Source organism: Xyrauchen texanus, chromosome 9 (genome assembly GCF_025860055.1).
Source record: "Xyrauchen texanus isolate HMW12.3.18 chromosome 9, RBS_HiC_50CHRs, whole genome shotgun sequence".
Classification (NCBI taxonomy): Eukaryota; Metazoa; Chordata; class Actinopteri; order Cypriniformes; family Catostomidae; genus Xyrauchen; species Xyrauchen texanus.
The window spans coordinates 49,114,270-49,132,219 of NC_068284.1; the positions used below are offsets into that span (position 1 = coordinate 49,114,270).

At 35.6% G+C, this 17,950-nt stretch overlaps 1 protein-coding gene across 2 annotated transcripts in view; it reads left to right on the plus strand.

Moving 5' to 3' along the window:
- Window positions 1-7,878: 7,878 nt before the first annotated feature.
- The window catches only part of LOC127648578 (NACHT, LRR and PYD domains-containing protein 12-like), a 78,577-nt gene continuing 68,505 nt past the window's right edge, over window positions 7,879-17,950 (plus strand). For both annotated transcript variants that reach the window (XM_052133222.1, XM_052133224.1), the window contains exons 1-5: window positions 7,879-8,007; window positions 8,756-8,956; window positions 9,089-9,180; window positions 11,054-11,149; window positions 11,259-11,354. In XM_052133222.1, coding sequence (XP_051989182.1) covers window positions 9,128-9,180; window positions 11,054-11,149; window positions 11,259-11,354 — 245 coding nt within the window. In that variant the 5' untranslated portion in view covers window positions 7,879-8,007; window positions 8,756-8,956; window positions 9,089-9,127. The remainder of the gene's footprint in view (window positions 8,008-8,755; window positions 8,957-9,088; window positions 9,181-11,053; window positions 11,150-11,258; window positions 11,355-17,950) is intronic.

Sequence of the window (17,950 nt, forward strand, 5' to 3'; positions counted from 1 at the left end):
TATACACTACACACTATAAACTATACAGTGCACACTATGCACTACACACTATAAACTATAAACTATACAGTGCACACTATACACTACACACTATAAACTATACAGTGCACACTATACACTACACACTATAAACTATACAGTGCACACTATACAATACACATTATAAACTACAAACTATACAGAGCACACTATACACTACACACTATAAACTATAAACTATGCAGTGCACACTATACACTACACACTATAAACTATACAGTGCACACTATACACTACACACTATAAACTATACAGTGCACACTATACACTACACACTATAAACTATAAACTATACAGAGCACACTATACACTACACACTATAAACTATAAACTATACAGAGCACACTATACACTACACACTATAAACTATACAGTGCACACTATACACTACACACTATAAACTATACAGTGCACACTATGCACTACACACTATAAACTATAAACTATACAGTGCACACTATACACTACACACTATAAACTATACAGTGCACACTATACACTACACACTATAAACTATACAGTGCACACTATACAATACACATTATAAACTACAAACTATACAGAGCACACTATACACTACACACTATAAACTATACAGTGCACACTATGCACTACACACTATAAACTATAAACTATACAGTGCACACTATACACTACACACTATAAACTATACAGTGCACACTATACACTACACACTATAAACTATACAGTGCACACTATACAATACACATTATAAACTACAAACTATACAGAGCACACTATACACTACACACTATAAACTATAAACTATACAGAGCACACTATACACTACACACTATAAACTATAAACTATACAGAGCACACTATACACTACACACTATAAACTATACAGTGCACACTATACAATACACATTATAAACTACAAACTATACAGAGCACACTATACACTACACACTATAAACTATAAACTATACAGTGCACACTATACACTACACACTATAAACTATACAGTGCACACTATACACTACACACTTCACACTATAAACAACAAATGATACACTACATACTATAAAATATACACTACACACTACACACTATAAACTACACACTATACACTATAAAGTATACACTATACACTATACAATACAAACTATAAACTACATACTACACACTATAAACTACACACTATACACTATACACTATACACTATACAATACAAACTATAAACTATACACTATAAACTATACACTACACACTATACACTATGCACTACACACTACAAATTATAAACTACACACTGTACACTACACACTACACAAAACAAACTATAAACTATACACTACACACTATAAACTATACAGTGCACACTATACACTACACACTATAAACTATACAGTGCACACTATACACTACACACTATAAACTATACAGTGCACACTATACACTACACACTATAAACTATAAAGTGCACACAACACACTACACACTATAAACTACACACTATACACTATAAAGTATACACTATACACTATACAATACAAACTATAAATTACACACTACACACTATAAACTACACACTATACACTATACAATACAAACTATAAACTATACACTACACACTATAAACTATAAAGTGTACATTATGCACTACACACTACACACTATAAACAACAAACTATGCACTATACACTATAAACTATACACTACACACTATACACTATGCACAACACACTACAAATTATAAACTACACACTATACACTACACACTACACAAAACAAACTATTTTACACTACACACTATAAACTATAAAGTGTACACTATACACGACACACTATAAACTATAAAGTGTGCACTATACACTACACACTATAAACTATAAAGTGTACACTATACACTACACACTACACAAAACAAACTATGAACTATACAGTGCACACTATACACTACACACTATAAACTATACAGTGTACACTATACACTACACACTATAAACTATAAACTATACAGTGCACACTATACACTACACACTATAAACTATAAACTATACAGTGCACACTATACACTACACACTATAAACTATACAGTGTACACTATACACTACACACTATAAACTATAAACTATACAGTGCACACTATACACTACACACTATAAACTATAAACTATACAGAGCACACTATACACTACACACTATAAACTATACAGAGCACACTATACACTACACACTATAAACTATACAGTGCACACTATACACTACACACTATAAACTATACAGTGCACACTATACAATACAAACTATACACTACACACTATACTCTACACACTATAAACTATAAACTATACACTACACACTATAAACTATACACTACACACTATAAACTATAAACTATAAACTATACACTACACACTATAAACTATAAAGTGTACACTATACACTACACACTATACACCATAAACTATACGCTACACACTACACACTACACACTACAAACTATACAGTATGCACTACACACTATACACTACACACTACACACTATGCACTACACACTACAAATTATAAACTACACACTATACACTACACACTACACAAAACAAACTATTATACACTACACACTATAAACTATAAAGTGTACACTATACACGACACACTATAAACTATAAAGTGTGCACTATACACTACACACTATAAACTATAAAGTGTACACTATACACTACACACTACACAAAACAAACTATGAACTATACAGTGCACACTATACACTACACACTATAAACTATACAGTGCACACTATACACTACACACTATAAACTATACAGTGCACACTATACACTACACACTATAAACTATACAGAGCACACTATACACTACACACTATAAACTATACAGTGCACACTATACACTACACACTATAAACTATACAGTGCACACTATACACTACACACTATAAACTATACAGTGCACACTATACAATACAAACTATACACTACACACTATACTCTACACACTATAAACTATAAACTATAAACTATACACTACACACTATAAACTATAAACTATAAACTATACACTACACACTATAAACTATAAACTATAAACTATACACTACACACTATAAACTATAAAGTGTACACTACACACTACACACTATACACCATAAACTATACGCTACACACTACACACTATACACTACACACTACAAACTATACACTATGCACTACAAACTATACACTACACACTACACACTATGCACTACACAGTACAAATTATAAACTACACACTATACACTACACACTATAAACTATAAAGTGTACACTATACACTACACACTATAAACTATAAAGTGTACACTATACACTACACACTATACACTACAAACTATAAACAACAAACTAAACACTACACACTACACACTATACAATACACACTACAAACTATACACTATGCACTACTATTTCCTGCAGAATTTAAAGACATCAAAAGATGGGAACTCAAAACAGCTCGTGGGGATATGAGGAGGTGTAGGATTGAGGGGAATATACTTGTAATTCAGTGGAAGGACACGCGTGCAGTTACATGCCGCTCCAATTTACACAATGTGAATGTCTCAACCGAAATTACTAAGTTTGTAATAAATGATGGTGACTGGACAGAAGAAGTAGCTCTCCAGCCCACTGTCATCAGCGATTATAACAAAAATATGGGCGGTGTTTATAGGTCAGACCAAATGATAAAATCTTACGACGTCCTACGAAAAACTCAGAAGTGGCGGAAGAATCTTTTTTTTAGACATTGCCGTCATCGTCCACTTGATAGTTATCCTCCCCTCTATTCTCCCTCTCTCCTCTCCACAGGTATTGCAGATGTTGAGTATTTATGAATTTATATATATTCTGTTCCTGCATACATAAGATCTATATTTCAGTGTTTGTGTCCTTCAATTTCAGATGTAATCTCAAATTATTATTACAGGTGCTCACAAGGAGTATTTGAGGAGTTTCATGTGAAATGTATCTTAACATTCTAAATGTTTGTTTTATTCCGTTTTCCCACTAATCACTAGAATTGTCATAACTTTTAAACAATACATTATATTTCTAATCTGTCTGCTATTCTACATTGCCCACAGAATTATGTATATTTCATATACTCTAAGTTTTTGTTAGATAATTTTGTCATCCAATGTATTTAATTTATTTGTTGATCTGCAATCCCCGTCTCGATACGGCTCAGCTGAGGGAAGAAAGAAATGACACAGACACCCAATGGTATCAAATCCCTCTTCAACGTTTATTTGTTCAGTATGCTGATATATGGTCCAGAAAAACCACATTCCACTGGACCCCCACCAATGAAATAGTGCTTTACCTTATATGGGGGTGACATACATGTTTCAGTTACATGTGAAACGTGAGAGACAAGAAACACATTCCTAAGAACATCTTTAGAACAGGGAGCAGCTGCAGCTACCCCAACAAAAGAAGTTTAAAAGAGGCCTTCATTATTCCACATTACATCACCAGAGAAGTTGTTGAGAAGCATTCATTATTCCACATTGCCCACTTTGATCCTGAAATTATGCCTGTTTATCATCACATTCATCTTTTGCATTAGTAATTGTAGCAAACATGGGCCAAATAATAACATGAGTATAATGCATACAGCAATCGATATAATGGAAGACATCCAGGGTGCGAACCACCCAAACACATTGAAAAATGTCCCCATATTCCCTGATGTTATCAGCAGCTAATTCTTTATTCAACTTATCCATTTCCTTTCATACCTTCATGAATTCACCATCATCATCAATGTGACCCAGGATGTATGTATAGCATTTGTCACCAAATATTTTACATACTCCTCCTCCATCTTTAGCCAAGAGTTAATCCAAACATTTAATACTTCTTGGCTGTCCAACACTGTCTAGATATACTTCTGGGTCACTTGAGGCATCACCTTCTATGTACCTTCATATCCGGGTGTTCACCCGTACCTTCATAACAGAAACATCTTCCTGTAACATTACCATAAAACATAAACCATCATACATTATTTCTAGGAATTGGAAAGCTTGTGACTCCTTGCTGTTGTGTTGATACTGAATGGGCATAGGCAAGCACGACCACCTGCCATAAGCAGAGTATCAGTAGGAATGTCTTCATGTTGACTGTTCCGGGTCCCTCCTCAGGTCCTCCTAATTCACAGATTCCCGGTTGGGCACTGGTGCTGTGTGTTCAGCTCCTCCAGTGCTTTCACCGTTCACCTTGAATCAGTAAGGCCCTCCTCTGGAGCAAGCTTCACGCGGCTTGCGTGGATCCACTGTGGTTGAAGGTCAGTTAGCACCCCCGTTCTGGTCACCGGCAGTTCAGTAGTTGGGCCCACTTTGGTTCAACTAACTTCGTTGGTTTCAGACACTTCACCAGAACCTGCTGATTTGGAACAAATGAGTAGGGCTTTCTGCAGGCAGAGGAAGAGAGATATCATCATTTATGTAATTTAATATTTAATGAGGGAATCCACATTTTCTGCAATCACCACCTCCGTGTCACCTATGGAGAGAAAGCTAGCGTGGCCTTTGACCCAAGGGGTCGGGAAAGGGTTATCCATTAGTATTTCAAATGTAGAGATTAACAACAGAGGATGGTGACATTCTGAGCTCAGTCAGCCGAATCTCTGTATTATTTATTTTTCCAAATTTTCACCATTTTATAATTTTACCTCACAGGAAATCTTCTGTCCGTTTAGAATGGCAGTTCTGAGTGTGGTAATGAGTTGTGCTTCGTAGGCTTGTGTCTGTTGTTCTGTGCGTATATTAGACATAAGACATCAATTTTACTGCATTTTGTACCCCATTTATGCAATAAGTTTGATTTCACTTAATTTGAGGCCCAATGTTGTCAGATTCAGATGGATTTACCTGTTACAATTTAATGTCATTGTCTTTTACCACAGTATTGATTGTATCATGGAAAAAGTCTCTTCAGCTTGATTCAGCTCTGGGCTTACCATAACTTCCCTTGCAGCCCACTTTGCTACCTCATCAGCATACTTCGAGTCTGTGTATATATCGATTGATTTAACTTTAGCCAAATGGCATGCTCTGATCAACGCAAACACCTCAGCAGCTTGTGCAGATTTATATGGGTGAATTAGCTTCAATAATTAGATTTGGGAGTTCCGTTACAGCTTACCCAAACCAGTATATGGAATCATTTGACTTGGAACAGGACCCATCAACGTACCAATGGTCCCCCTCCTCCAGGATGGTTGATGAAACATCCGGCCTGCATAAAATATATGTTTTCAGGCGATCGATACAGTCATGTGAATCGTTGTAAAATTCACCTTTAGTTAGTAATTTGTAATGGGGATAGAGTCTTGTTATAATCAGGCCAGGAGTATACTGAATAAGGAAATCAGAGTGGATAAAAGAAGTTACTCTGAGAAGCTGAAAAACAAGTTTTCCGCTAACGACCCTGCATCAGATCACTAGATCACTGGAGAATAGATCAGAATAGATCACTGGAGCAGTGTGAAGTCCCATGCTGCTTCAAATGCTCAATCATTATGCCTGTCCCAAAGAAACCCAAGATCACAGGACTTAACTGCAGACCCGTCACTCTGATGTCTGTGGTCATGAAGTAATTTGAGAGACTGGTGTTGGCCCACCTGAAGGACATCACTGGACCCTTTCTATATCCCTATCAAGCAAACAGGTCTGTGGATGATGCAGTCAACATGGGATTGCATCATGTCCTGCAATATCTGGACAGACCAGGGACATATGCAAGAATCCTAATTGTGGACTTCAGTTCGGCTTTTAACACCATCATCCCAGCTATTCTCCAGACTAAGTTAAACCAACTCTCTGTTCCCATCTCTATCTGTCAGTGGATCTCCAGCTTTCTGACAGATAGGCAGCAGTTAGTGAGACTGGGGAAATTCACTTCCAGCACCTGTAAGTTCAACCTGCCACAGGTGCTGCTGATCCAGTTTCACTCAGCAGTCATTGAGTTTTGGTGCAGCTATGATATCAGACATCAGAAGACTACAGAGGACAGTTCGGAGTGCGGAGAGGATTATTGGTGTCCCCCCTTCAAGAACTGTACACTTCCAGAGTGAGGACATGGGCTGGTAACTCTCACACAGCCCATTATCTTTCTGAACTGTTGCCTTCTGTCCGACACTACAGAGCTCTGAACACCAGAACCAGTTTCTACCCTCAGACTATCATCACATAAACAGTTAAAACTGCCCCATTGAGCAATAACAATGTGCAAAACACAGCTTAATCTATTTATATTATCCAACATATCCTCTTCTGCCATTACATACATTGCACTGTATATAATATACTGTATTTCTGTTCTTTATGTAACAGTTGTGTATTAGATTTGCACTGTGTGTGTGTGTGTATGTATGAAGGTGTGTTTCTGAGTGTATGTACATATATGTATAATTATGAATTTATATTATTCTTTTTTTATTATCTATGTCTTGCTGCTGTTTTTGTATTGTTGTGCGGAAGCTTCTGTCACCAAGACAAATTCCTTGAATGTGTAAGAATACTTGCAATAAAGCTGATTCTGATATTCTGCACAGAATGAAATTTTCTGAGTTTTGGGATCAGACTGGAAAGGGTTAAACACTGAATGGGGTCAAATTGACCTAAAAGAGAATAGAAGGGTCAAATATATTAATTAACTTTACATCGACCAACAACTTACTCCTAAATCTTCCAACTCTTTTTAAGTTTGAACTTCAACTGAAGCCTCATCTCACTCCAGCACAGCAGGAGGCGGTATGCACCTGAAGAGTTTGTTTGTAACCCGCCATTAATCCACTGAAGAAGAAGAAGATGAAGAAGACAGTACACAGTTTCAGATGCAAATCAAATCAAATCAAATCAAATCACTTTATTGTGGATACCAGCGGCCATTACCAGCGGCCATTTCAGGGTGTTTACACGATTATAAATCACACTTTACAGTAAGATCAATAATCTTTTATTATGACATTTTATATTTATTTTCTCTTTATCACTTCATACTCTTTCTTTAAACTTATGAGAACTTGTTTTCAGATTCAGTACAAAGATCGGGATGTTTATGTTAAGAGATTACAGTTACTTAGGTAAAGTTGGTTTTATATTCGCACATTCGCGGACTTCCGCGTTCAATAACTCGTGAACTAAACGTTGTTGCTACACACAACACCTATCACATATAACTACAGATAAAACACCAGAAGCTACAACATAATTTTCCTCAAAACGATCTTTCCTTCGCACTGGACAAAATACATTGATCTCTATGCGCAGGCTGCTAAAAAGGGACCATCTGCAAAGTGCAAACCCGAAGGAAAGCTCGTTTGAGGAGATTAAAATAGAAAAACAATATTAACTTTTTAGACGGTCCCTATCTTGGTTACCACACATATTGAATATTCATCTCTAAAGTACATGCTTAAAAATATACTTGCCCATTTTGATCGATTGTAAAAAATGTTGTAGTTCACAATCTTTGTTGTCAATATCATGTAGCTGCTTCGAATCTGAAAAAAAAATAGCTTTATTGACTATTTAATTGAAAAAGTTCTTTAACGCGAATGTGCGAATATAAAACCAACTTTACCTAAGTATTACAGTTATATTGTCATTATTTTATACACATTATCATATTAACACTTTAATAAACTTTCAGAAACACAAACTGCATCTTTAAATGTTGTTTGGAAGTTTTCAGATTCCTCCGAAAGTGAAACTAAATTCAGGATCTATTTTAAAGAGCGGATATTAAATGAAGAGAGGAATATTCATCAAATATCATCATTACTTGACTGAATCTCTGAATTATCTGGAACAATAGATCAGTGGATTGTGAAGCACTTTGTTGGTGATATTCTGGTCAGTAAACAGGAACATCAACAGCTCGAGACTGTGAGTAAAACAGGAAATCATCTTTCAAACTCTCATCTAACAGCAGTTATTAATGAATACATTTGAAATAATGTGATCAATTACTGACACTTCTCATGCTTTTATCTGAATAGTCAGTATGTGTGTGTTCAGTGTCTTTGCAGGTGTAAAATCAACATTTTAAATGCTGTCATGACCTCCAGAAAGAGTCTCTCTGGAGAACGTCACACAAACACAATGAAAAGGTCAGACATTGTCAACAGTTTGTTTTATATTCAGCTAGGGCTGGGACGGTTACCGCAATACCGCGGTCACGTGACTCCAACCGCGGGTCTGAGCTTGTCACCGCAAAAAAACAAAAACAAAAAAAACATTGGCCTGCACATGTGTGCACGTTGTGTCTAATGACATGGATTCATTGATTCTAATGATATGGATTATGTCTAATGATATTAGCCTACATGGATTCAAGGTTTTCTAAACAAAACTTATCAAAATATGGAGCAAATCCGACCTTTCGCGAGTTGGGGAGCGCAATGTTCCATGACACATAATAACATTCCATTTGTATTAGAGATGCGCGGATGGGCTATTATTATTTAATCCGCAACCGCATCACAAAACTCATCTGTCCGCACCAACGTTTTTTGATACATTTTCAAAACCGCATCACGGCGCTGACTGTTTTAAGGTCTGAGCGATGCAAAGCGCTGCTGCCGCGAGGCTAGAAAGCTCTTGGCTGTTCTAGAAAGGAGACTGATCCAATGCAGCAAAGATATTTTAAAGGCTAAAGTCCCTAGTAGGCTATAGCCTATTGGCTATGTTGTATCCCCAGAATATCAGCAGTGAAGTCCGTTTCCGATTGGCACAGGGATAAAAATAAATAAATAAATAGTAACGCACATCGGCAAACCTGACTACTAGGCTACTGTAGCCTAAAATTTTATCATTTTGTTTTGAATTTTGTTTAAAATGCATTTTAAGATTTCTATTTATTTCTCATGTCTGTGAGGCAGTAGGCCTAGCCACGAAGTTTCGGTTCATTTATGAGAGAGCTCACAGCGCAAGAGATCGCATCGGCGCTTCCACGTCCTGCTGCTGATTATATGTCTGCTATATTTGCTTCTTATTTATTAATTCCAGGCAATTAGTTAATGAAACAGTGATTAAAATTAAGATACAATTTATACAAAACGAAATTTTAAGTTAAAGAAAGGCTTTCTACAAAACAAAACTTAATAAAGTGGTCAAAATCATGTCTGACCCATCTTCAATGCTGAATGTATCTGAGAATAATCTTAAATAAGGAAATCTATACAGTGATTAGTTCATGCCAAATTACTGCTTGATGAAAATTTGACTATTTAAAATTGTGCTCGTTTTTTTCTTCGGATGTAGGTGACAATATTTAAAGTCTGTCTATCAAAAGCGACTTCTGATGTGTGCGCGTGGGACTTCTCTGATCCAATGTAATGTATTTAATGCGGTTTACCGCTATACCGCGGTAATATCTTGCTTTTCAACCGCGGTTAGAAAAAATCCATACCGCCCCAGCCCTATATTCAGCACAAGGAAATGAACTCAAATGTGCTTTCTGATCTCAGCCTCAATCACTGTCAAATAACGTAAATACCCAAAATAAAATGTTGAATTTTCAGTATATTTCTGGTACTAGTTTTTGACAGTAGTAATTGTACAATTTATTACCAGTGGTGGTTCTAGCTTGTATGGTCGAAAGAAGGGGGGGGGGGGGGGGAACTTCTCTGATCCAATGTAATGTATTTAATGCGGTTTACCGCTATACCGCGGTAATATCTTGCTTTTCAACCGCGGTTAGAAAAAATCCATACCGCCCCAGCCCTATATTCAGCACAAGGAAATGAACTCAAATGTGCTTTCTGATCTCAGCCTCAATCACTGTCAAATAACGTAAATACCCAAAATAAAATGTTGAATTTTCAGTATATTTCTGGTACTAGTTTTTGACAGTAGTAATTGTACAATTTATTACCAGTCGTGGTTCTAGCTTGTATGGTCGAAAGAATATATATTAATCAAATTACTGATAAATCACATGAATTGAACTCTGTTTATTTGCTGTTTTAATGTCATTCACAGAGAATCTCCTGAACCCAGCTGTGTGTCCATGAAGAGTGACCGGTCAATGGAACCTCCACTTAACTTCAGGTCACGACCCCCTTGTGCTGATGTGAGGTGAGGAGTCTCATGTTGACTGACAGTATGAACATGTACATCACAAAGATAACAAGATAAATCGCATGAACTGAACTCTGTTTATTTGTTGTTTTAATGTCATTCACAGAGAATCTCCTGAACCCAGCTGTGTGTCCATGAAGAGTGACCGGTCAATGGATCCTCCAGATAACTTCCGGTCACGACCCCCTTGTGCTGATATAAGGTGAGGACTCTCATGTTGACTGACAGTATGAACATGTACATCACAGTCTGAGGGGCGATTAGAAACTAACATAACAGTTAAAACAAATGTTATCAATTGTATTAATATTGATTATATGTCACTGTCATGCATATATACATGTGATACATACATTTAAAATCACTGTGTAATGCACACACATCATTACTTTTAAAACAAGTGGTGACAGTTGGAACAATACTAATGAGTAATGATATTTACAGTATTCATATAAGTTTATATTAAACATAGCAACATCTAAACACTTCAAGAGTGAGTATAATGTACACAATAAACACTTCAAGAGTGAGTATAATGTACACAAACACTTGAATAGTGAGTATAATGTACACAATAAACACTTGAATAGTGAGTATAATGTACACAATACACACTTCAAGAGTGAGTATAATGTACACAATAAACACTTCAAGAGTGAGTATAATGTACACAATAGACACTTCAAGAGTGAGTATAATGTACACAATAAACACTTCAAGAGTGAGTATAATGTACACAATAAACACTTCAAGAGTGTGTATAATGTACACAATAAACACTTCAAGAGTGAGTATATTGTACACTATAAACACTTCAAGAGTGAGTATAATGTACACTATAAACACTTCAAGAGTGAGTATAATGTACACAATAAACACTTCAAGAGTGAGTATAATGTACACTATAAACACTTCAAGAGTGTGTATAATGTACACAATAAACACTTCAAGAGTGAGTATAATGTACACAATAAACACTTCAAGAGTGTGTATAATGTACACAATAGACACTTCAAGAGTGAGTATAATGTACACAATAAACACTTCAAGAGTGAGTATAATGTACACAATAAACACTTCAAGAGTGTGTATAATGTACACAATAAACACTTCAAGAGTGAGTATAATGTACACAATAAACACTTCAAGAGTGTGTATAATGTACACAATAGACACTTCAAGAGTGTGTATAATGTACACAATAAACACTTCAAGAGTGAGTATAATGTACACAATAAACACTTCAAGAGTGAGTATAATGTACACAATAAACACTTCAAGAGTGAGTATAATGTACACAATAGACACTTCAAGAGTGAGTATAATGTACACAATAAACACTTCAAGAGTGAGTATATTGTACACTATAAACACTTCAAGAGTGAGTATAATGTACACTATAAACACTTCAAGAGTGAGTATAATGTACACAATAAACACTTCAAGAGTGTGTATAATGTACACAATAAACACTTCAAGAGTGAGTATAATGTACACAATAAACACTTCAAGAGTGTGTATAATGTACACAATAAACACTTCAAGAGTGAGTATAATGTACACAATAGACACTTCAAGAGTGTGTATAATGTACACAATAGACACTTCAAGAGTGTGTATAATGTACACAATAGACACTTCAAGAGTGAGTATAATGTACACAATAAACACTTCAAGAGTGAGTATAATGTACACAATAGACACTTCAAGAGTGAGTATAATGTACACAATAAACACTTCAAGAGTGAGTATAATGTACACAATAGACACTTCAAGAGTGAGTATAATGTACACAATAAACACTTCAAGAGTGAGTATAATGTACACAATAAACACTTCAAGAGTGAGTATAATGTACACAATAAACACTTCAAGAGTGAGTATAATGTACACAATAAACACTTCAAGAGTGAGTATAATGTACACAATAAACACTTGAAGAGTGAGTATAATGTACACAATAAACACTTGAAGAGTGAGTATAATGTACACAATAAACACTTGAAGAGTGAGTATAATGTACACAATAAACACTTGAAGAGTGAGTATAATGTACACAATAAACACTTGAAGAGTGAGTATAATGTACACAATAGACACTTGAAGAGTGAGTATAATGTACACAATAAACACTTCAAGAGTGAGTATAATGTACACAATAGACACTTCAAGAGTGAGTATAATGTACACAATAAACACTTCAAGAGTGAGTATAATGTACACAATAGACACTTCAAGAGTGAGTATAATGTACACAATAGACACTTCAAGAGTGAGTATAATGTACACAATAGACACTTCAAGAGTGAGTATAATGTACACAATAAACACTTCAAGAGTGAGTATAATGTACACAATAGACACTTCAAGAGTGAGTATAATGTACACAATAAACACTTGAAGAGTGAGTATAATGTACACAATAGACACTTCAAGAGTGAGTATAATGTACACAATAAACACTTCAAGAGTGAGTATAATGTACACAATAAACACTTCAAGAGTGAGTATAATGTACACAATAAACACTTCAAGAGTGAGTATAATGTACACAATAGACACTTCAAGAGTGAGTATAATGTACACAATAAACACTTCAAGAGTGAGTATAATGTACACAATAAACACTTCAAGAGTGAGTATAATGTACACAATAGACACTTCAAGAGTGAGTATAATGTACACAATAAACACTTCAAGAGTGAGTATAATGTACACAATAAACACTTCAAGAGTGAGTATAATGTTCACAATAAACACTTCAAGAGTGAGTATAATGTACACAATAAACACTTGAAGAGTGAGTATAATGTACACAATAAACACTTCAAGAGTGAGTATAATGTACACAATAAACACTTCAAGAGTGAGTATAATGTACACAATAAACACTTGAAGAGTGAGTATAATGTACACAATAAACACTTCAAGAGTGAGTATAATGTTCACAATAAACACTTCAAGAGTGAGTATAATGTACACAATAGACACTTCAAGAGTGAGTATAATGTACACAATAAACACTTGAAGAGTGAGTATAATGTACACAATAAACACTTCAAGAGTGAGTATAATGTTCACAATAAACACTTCAAGAGTGAGTATAATGTACACAATAGACACTTCAAGAGTGAGTATAATGTACACAATAAACACTTCAAGAGTGAGTATAATGTACACAATAAACACTTCAAGAGTGAGTATAATGTACACAATAAACACTTCAAGAGTGAGTATAATGTACACAATAAACACTTGAAGAGTGAGTATAATGTACACAATAAACACTTCAAGAGTGAGTATAATGTACACAATAAACACTTGAAGAGTGAGTATAATGTACACAATAAACACTTCAAGAGTGAGTATAATGTACACAATAAACACTTCAAGAGTGAGTATAATGTACACAATAAACACTTCAAGAGTGAGTATAATGTACACAATAGACACTTCAAGAGTGAGTATAATGTACACAATAAACACTTGAAGAGTGAGTATAATGTACACAATAAACACTTCAAGAGTGAGTATAATGTTCACAATAAACACTTCAAGAGTGAGTATAATGTACACAATAGACACTTCAAGAGTGAGTATAATGTACACAATAAACACTTCAAGAGTGAGTATAATGTACACAATAAACACTTCAAGAGTGAGTATAATGTACACAATAAACACTTCAAGAGTGAGTATAATGTACACAATAAACACTTGAAGAGTGAGTATAATGTACACAATAAACACTTCAAGAGTGAGTATAATGTACACAATAAACACTTCAAGAGTGAGTATAATGTACACAATAAACACTTCAAGAGTGAGTATAATGTACACAATAAACACTTCAAGAGTGAGTATAATGTACACAATAAACACTTCAAGAGTGAGTATAATGTACACAATAAACACTTGAAGAGTGAGTATAATGTACACAATAAACACTTCAAGAGTGAGTATAATGTACACAATAAACACTTGAAGAGTGAGTATAATGTACACAATAAACACTTCAAGAGTGAGTATAATGTACACAATAAACACTTCAAGAGTGAGTATAATGTACACAATAAACACTTGAAGAGTGAGTATAATGTACACAATAAATACTTCAAGAGTGAGTATAATGTACACAATAAACACTTCAAGAGTGAGTATAATGTACTGGAGCCAGGCCCAGACGGAGGGCTCGTCACGGTACCCAGCTGGGCACAGCCCGAAGAAGTGACATGACACCCCCCCTCTACATCCCTTGGGCCCACCACCCATTGGAGAAACCGCAGGAGTCAGGTGCGCTGCCATATGGGTGGCAGTGAAGGCCGTGGGTCTCGACGGACCTGACCGGGGCAGCAAAGGCTAGCTCTAGGGATGTGGAACTTCACCTCGCTGGGGGTGAAGGAGCCGGAACTGGTGAGGGAGGTGGAGCACTACCAGTTGGATCTGGTGGGGCTTACTTCGACGCACAGTTTTGGCTCTGGATCCGTACTGCTGGATAGGGGATGGACTCTATTCTTCTCTGGAGTTTCCCAGGGTGTGAGGCGACGGGCGGGTGTGGGTAGAGGTCGACCGATATTGTTTTTTCAGGCTGATGCCGATCTTTTGAAATCTGGGTCGGCAGATTTATTTTGGCTGATATTTGGCCGATATGTGCTTGTTTTTAACCTCTTATTTGAAAGATAAAATGTAACACAAATAATTATTAAGATAGACAAAATTTCTCAACAAATACATTTATTGAACACTTGACCAATCTGCACTTGTACACTTAAATTAAAAATGTATAAAAACATATTGTATAAATAATGTACAGTATAACAAATATATTAAATAAAGCAGGTGTTACGAACTGCTCCGAGACACGAAGGTTGAGATCCAAATGCAGCTTTAATTAAGGGGCAATCCAGACACGTAATCCAATATTCAGAGCATCCAAGAGAAGCACAGGCATAACTAGTGATGGGTATCGTTAAGGTTTTAATGGTATTACTATCTTACCGATACTGCTTATCGATCCGGTATTTTAACGGTATTCTTAACGGTTATTTTTGTTATTTTTATATATATATATATATATATTAAACAAAGATAAACGTTATATAGGCACAGTGATTTAATTTCAGGAAGGTCTAACATTACTGTTCAGGTCTAAAAAGAAATCTAATAAAGTAATCAATTGTAAAATAACACTGCATACTTTATCATAGATAGATTAATGCTTATTAATGCAGAAGTTATTCATTCAAGAGCTGTAAGTGATTTATATATATTTAAAGAGAACTATGTATAATTATATATTAATATAAATATGTATAATCATTATATATATAATTATTGTTATATGAGGGGCTTTCTCAGCAAATATTTGTATATGCGATTAATCGCGATTAATTAATCGGGACACCATGTAATTAATTAGATTAAATTCGTAATCGATTGACAGCCCTAGTTATCATATCTTTACTTGTAAATCTTTGCTTGTACAGAGGGAGTTTCCTGTTGGCCAGTGAGGTCAGCTTTCATAACGTGTCAATTAAATCTATAACAGAATCGAGTCACATATTCACACACACACTCGTACACACACACACACACACTCATACACACACATACACACACTCATACACACACACACACACTCATATACACACATACACACACTCATACACATACATACATACATACACACACACACACTCATACACACACACACACACTCATACACATACATACATACATACACACACTCATACACACACATACACACACACACACACACTCGTACACACAGATACACTCACACACACACTCATATACACACACACACTCATACACATACATACACACACACACACTCGTACACACAGATACACTCATACACTCACACACATACACACACACACTCATACACACACACACTCGTACACACACACACACACTCATACACACACACTCGTACACACACACACATGCAGTGGAGAAAATGTCAGAGAGAGGCGATTGGGTGTGACATGAGTGTGTGTGTGTGAGTTAAAGCAGTGTTTCTCAACAGGGTTGTGGACAGCAGGGTAAGAACAATGACGTGGTTCTCCCATTGAAGATATTTTGGCGGCCGCACAAGTGATCGACTATTTAGGACTGCCGATGCAGATATCTTTTTTTTATTTTTTACATTATACAAGAAACACAAAACAAAATACAACAAATAATACAAAGAGAATACAAACAAATGAACAATAATAATAAATAATCTAAGAACAACCAGCAGTGTGTGTGAAGCGCACTCAATAGAGGACTGCCGAGGCAGATTTAATGATAATCTCACAAACAGATAAACTAAACTTCTCATCTGCAGTTTCACACGAGTGTAACAGAACCAGCTCACGATCATGATCTGTGGCGCACGCGTGCAACAACCGGACTTCCCTCGAGATTGTGGAGCGCAGACCTCAAAACTGATGCGACCAATTTCAATTCTAGTGAGACTTTTCTAGTTTAAAGCGTTACGGAGGAAGTCCAGTCGAATCTCTCAAACAGTAACAGCCCTGACATGCCAAACAGCACTGAGGAGCACCACTGTGATATGAGCTCTTTTCTTTCATTATACATCACTTCTACAAAACTGCTTCAGGATTTTACACCAGTAAAAGTAACTGTGATATTTTCACTAAATGTTTCAGTTTCATATGAAATAATCTAAAGGTAGAATCTATTAGACCTCATTTTATATCAACAGTGGCAGCTAAAGTTTCAAGATGTGTTCTAGATTTCTCATAAATACATTATTATTATTATTAT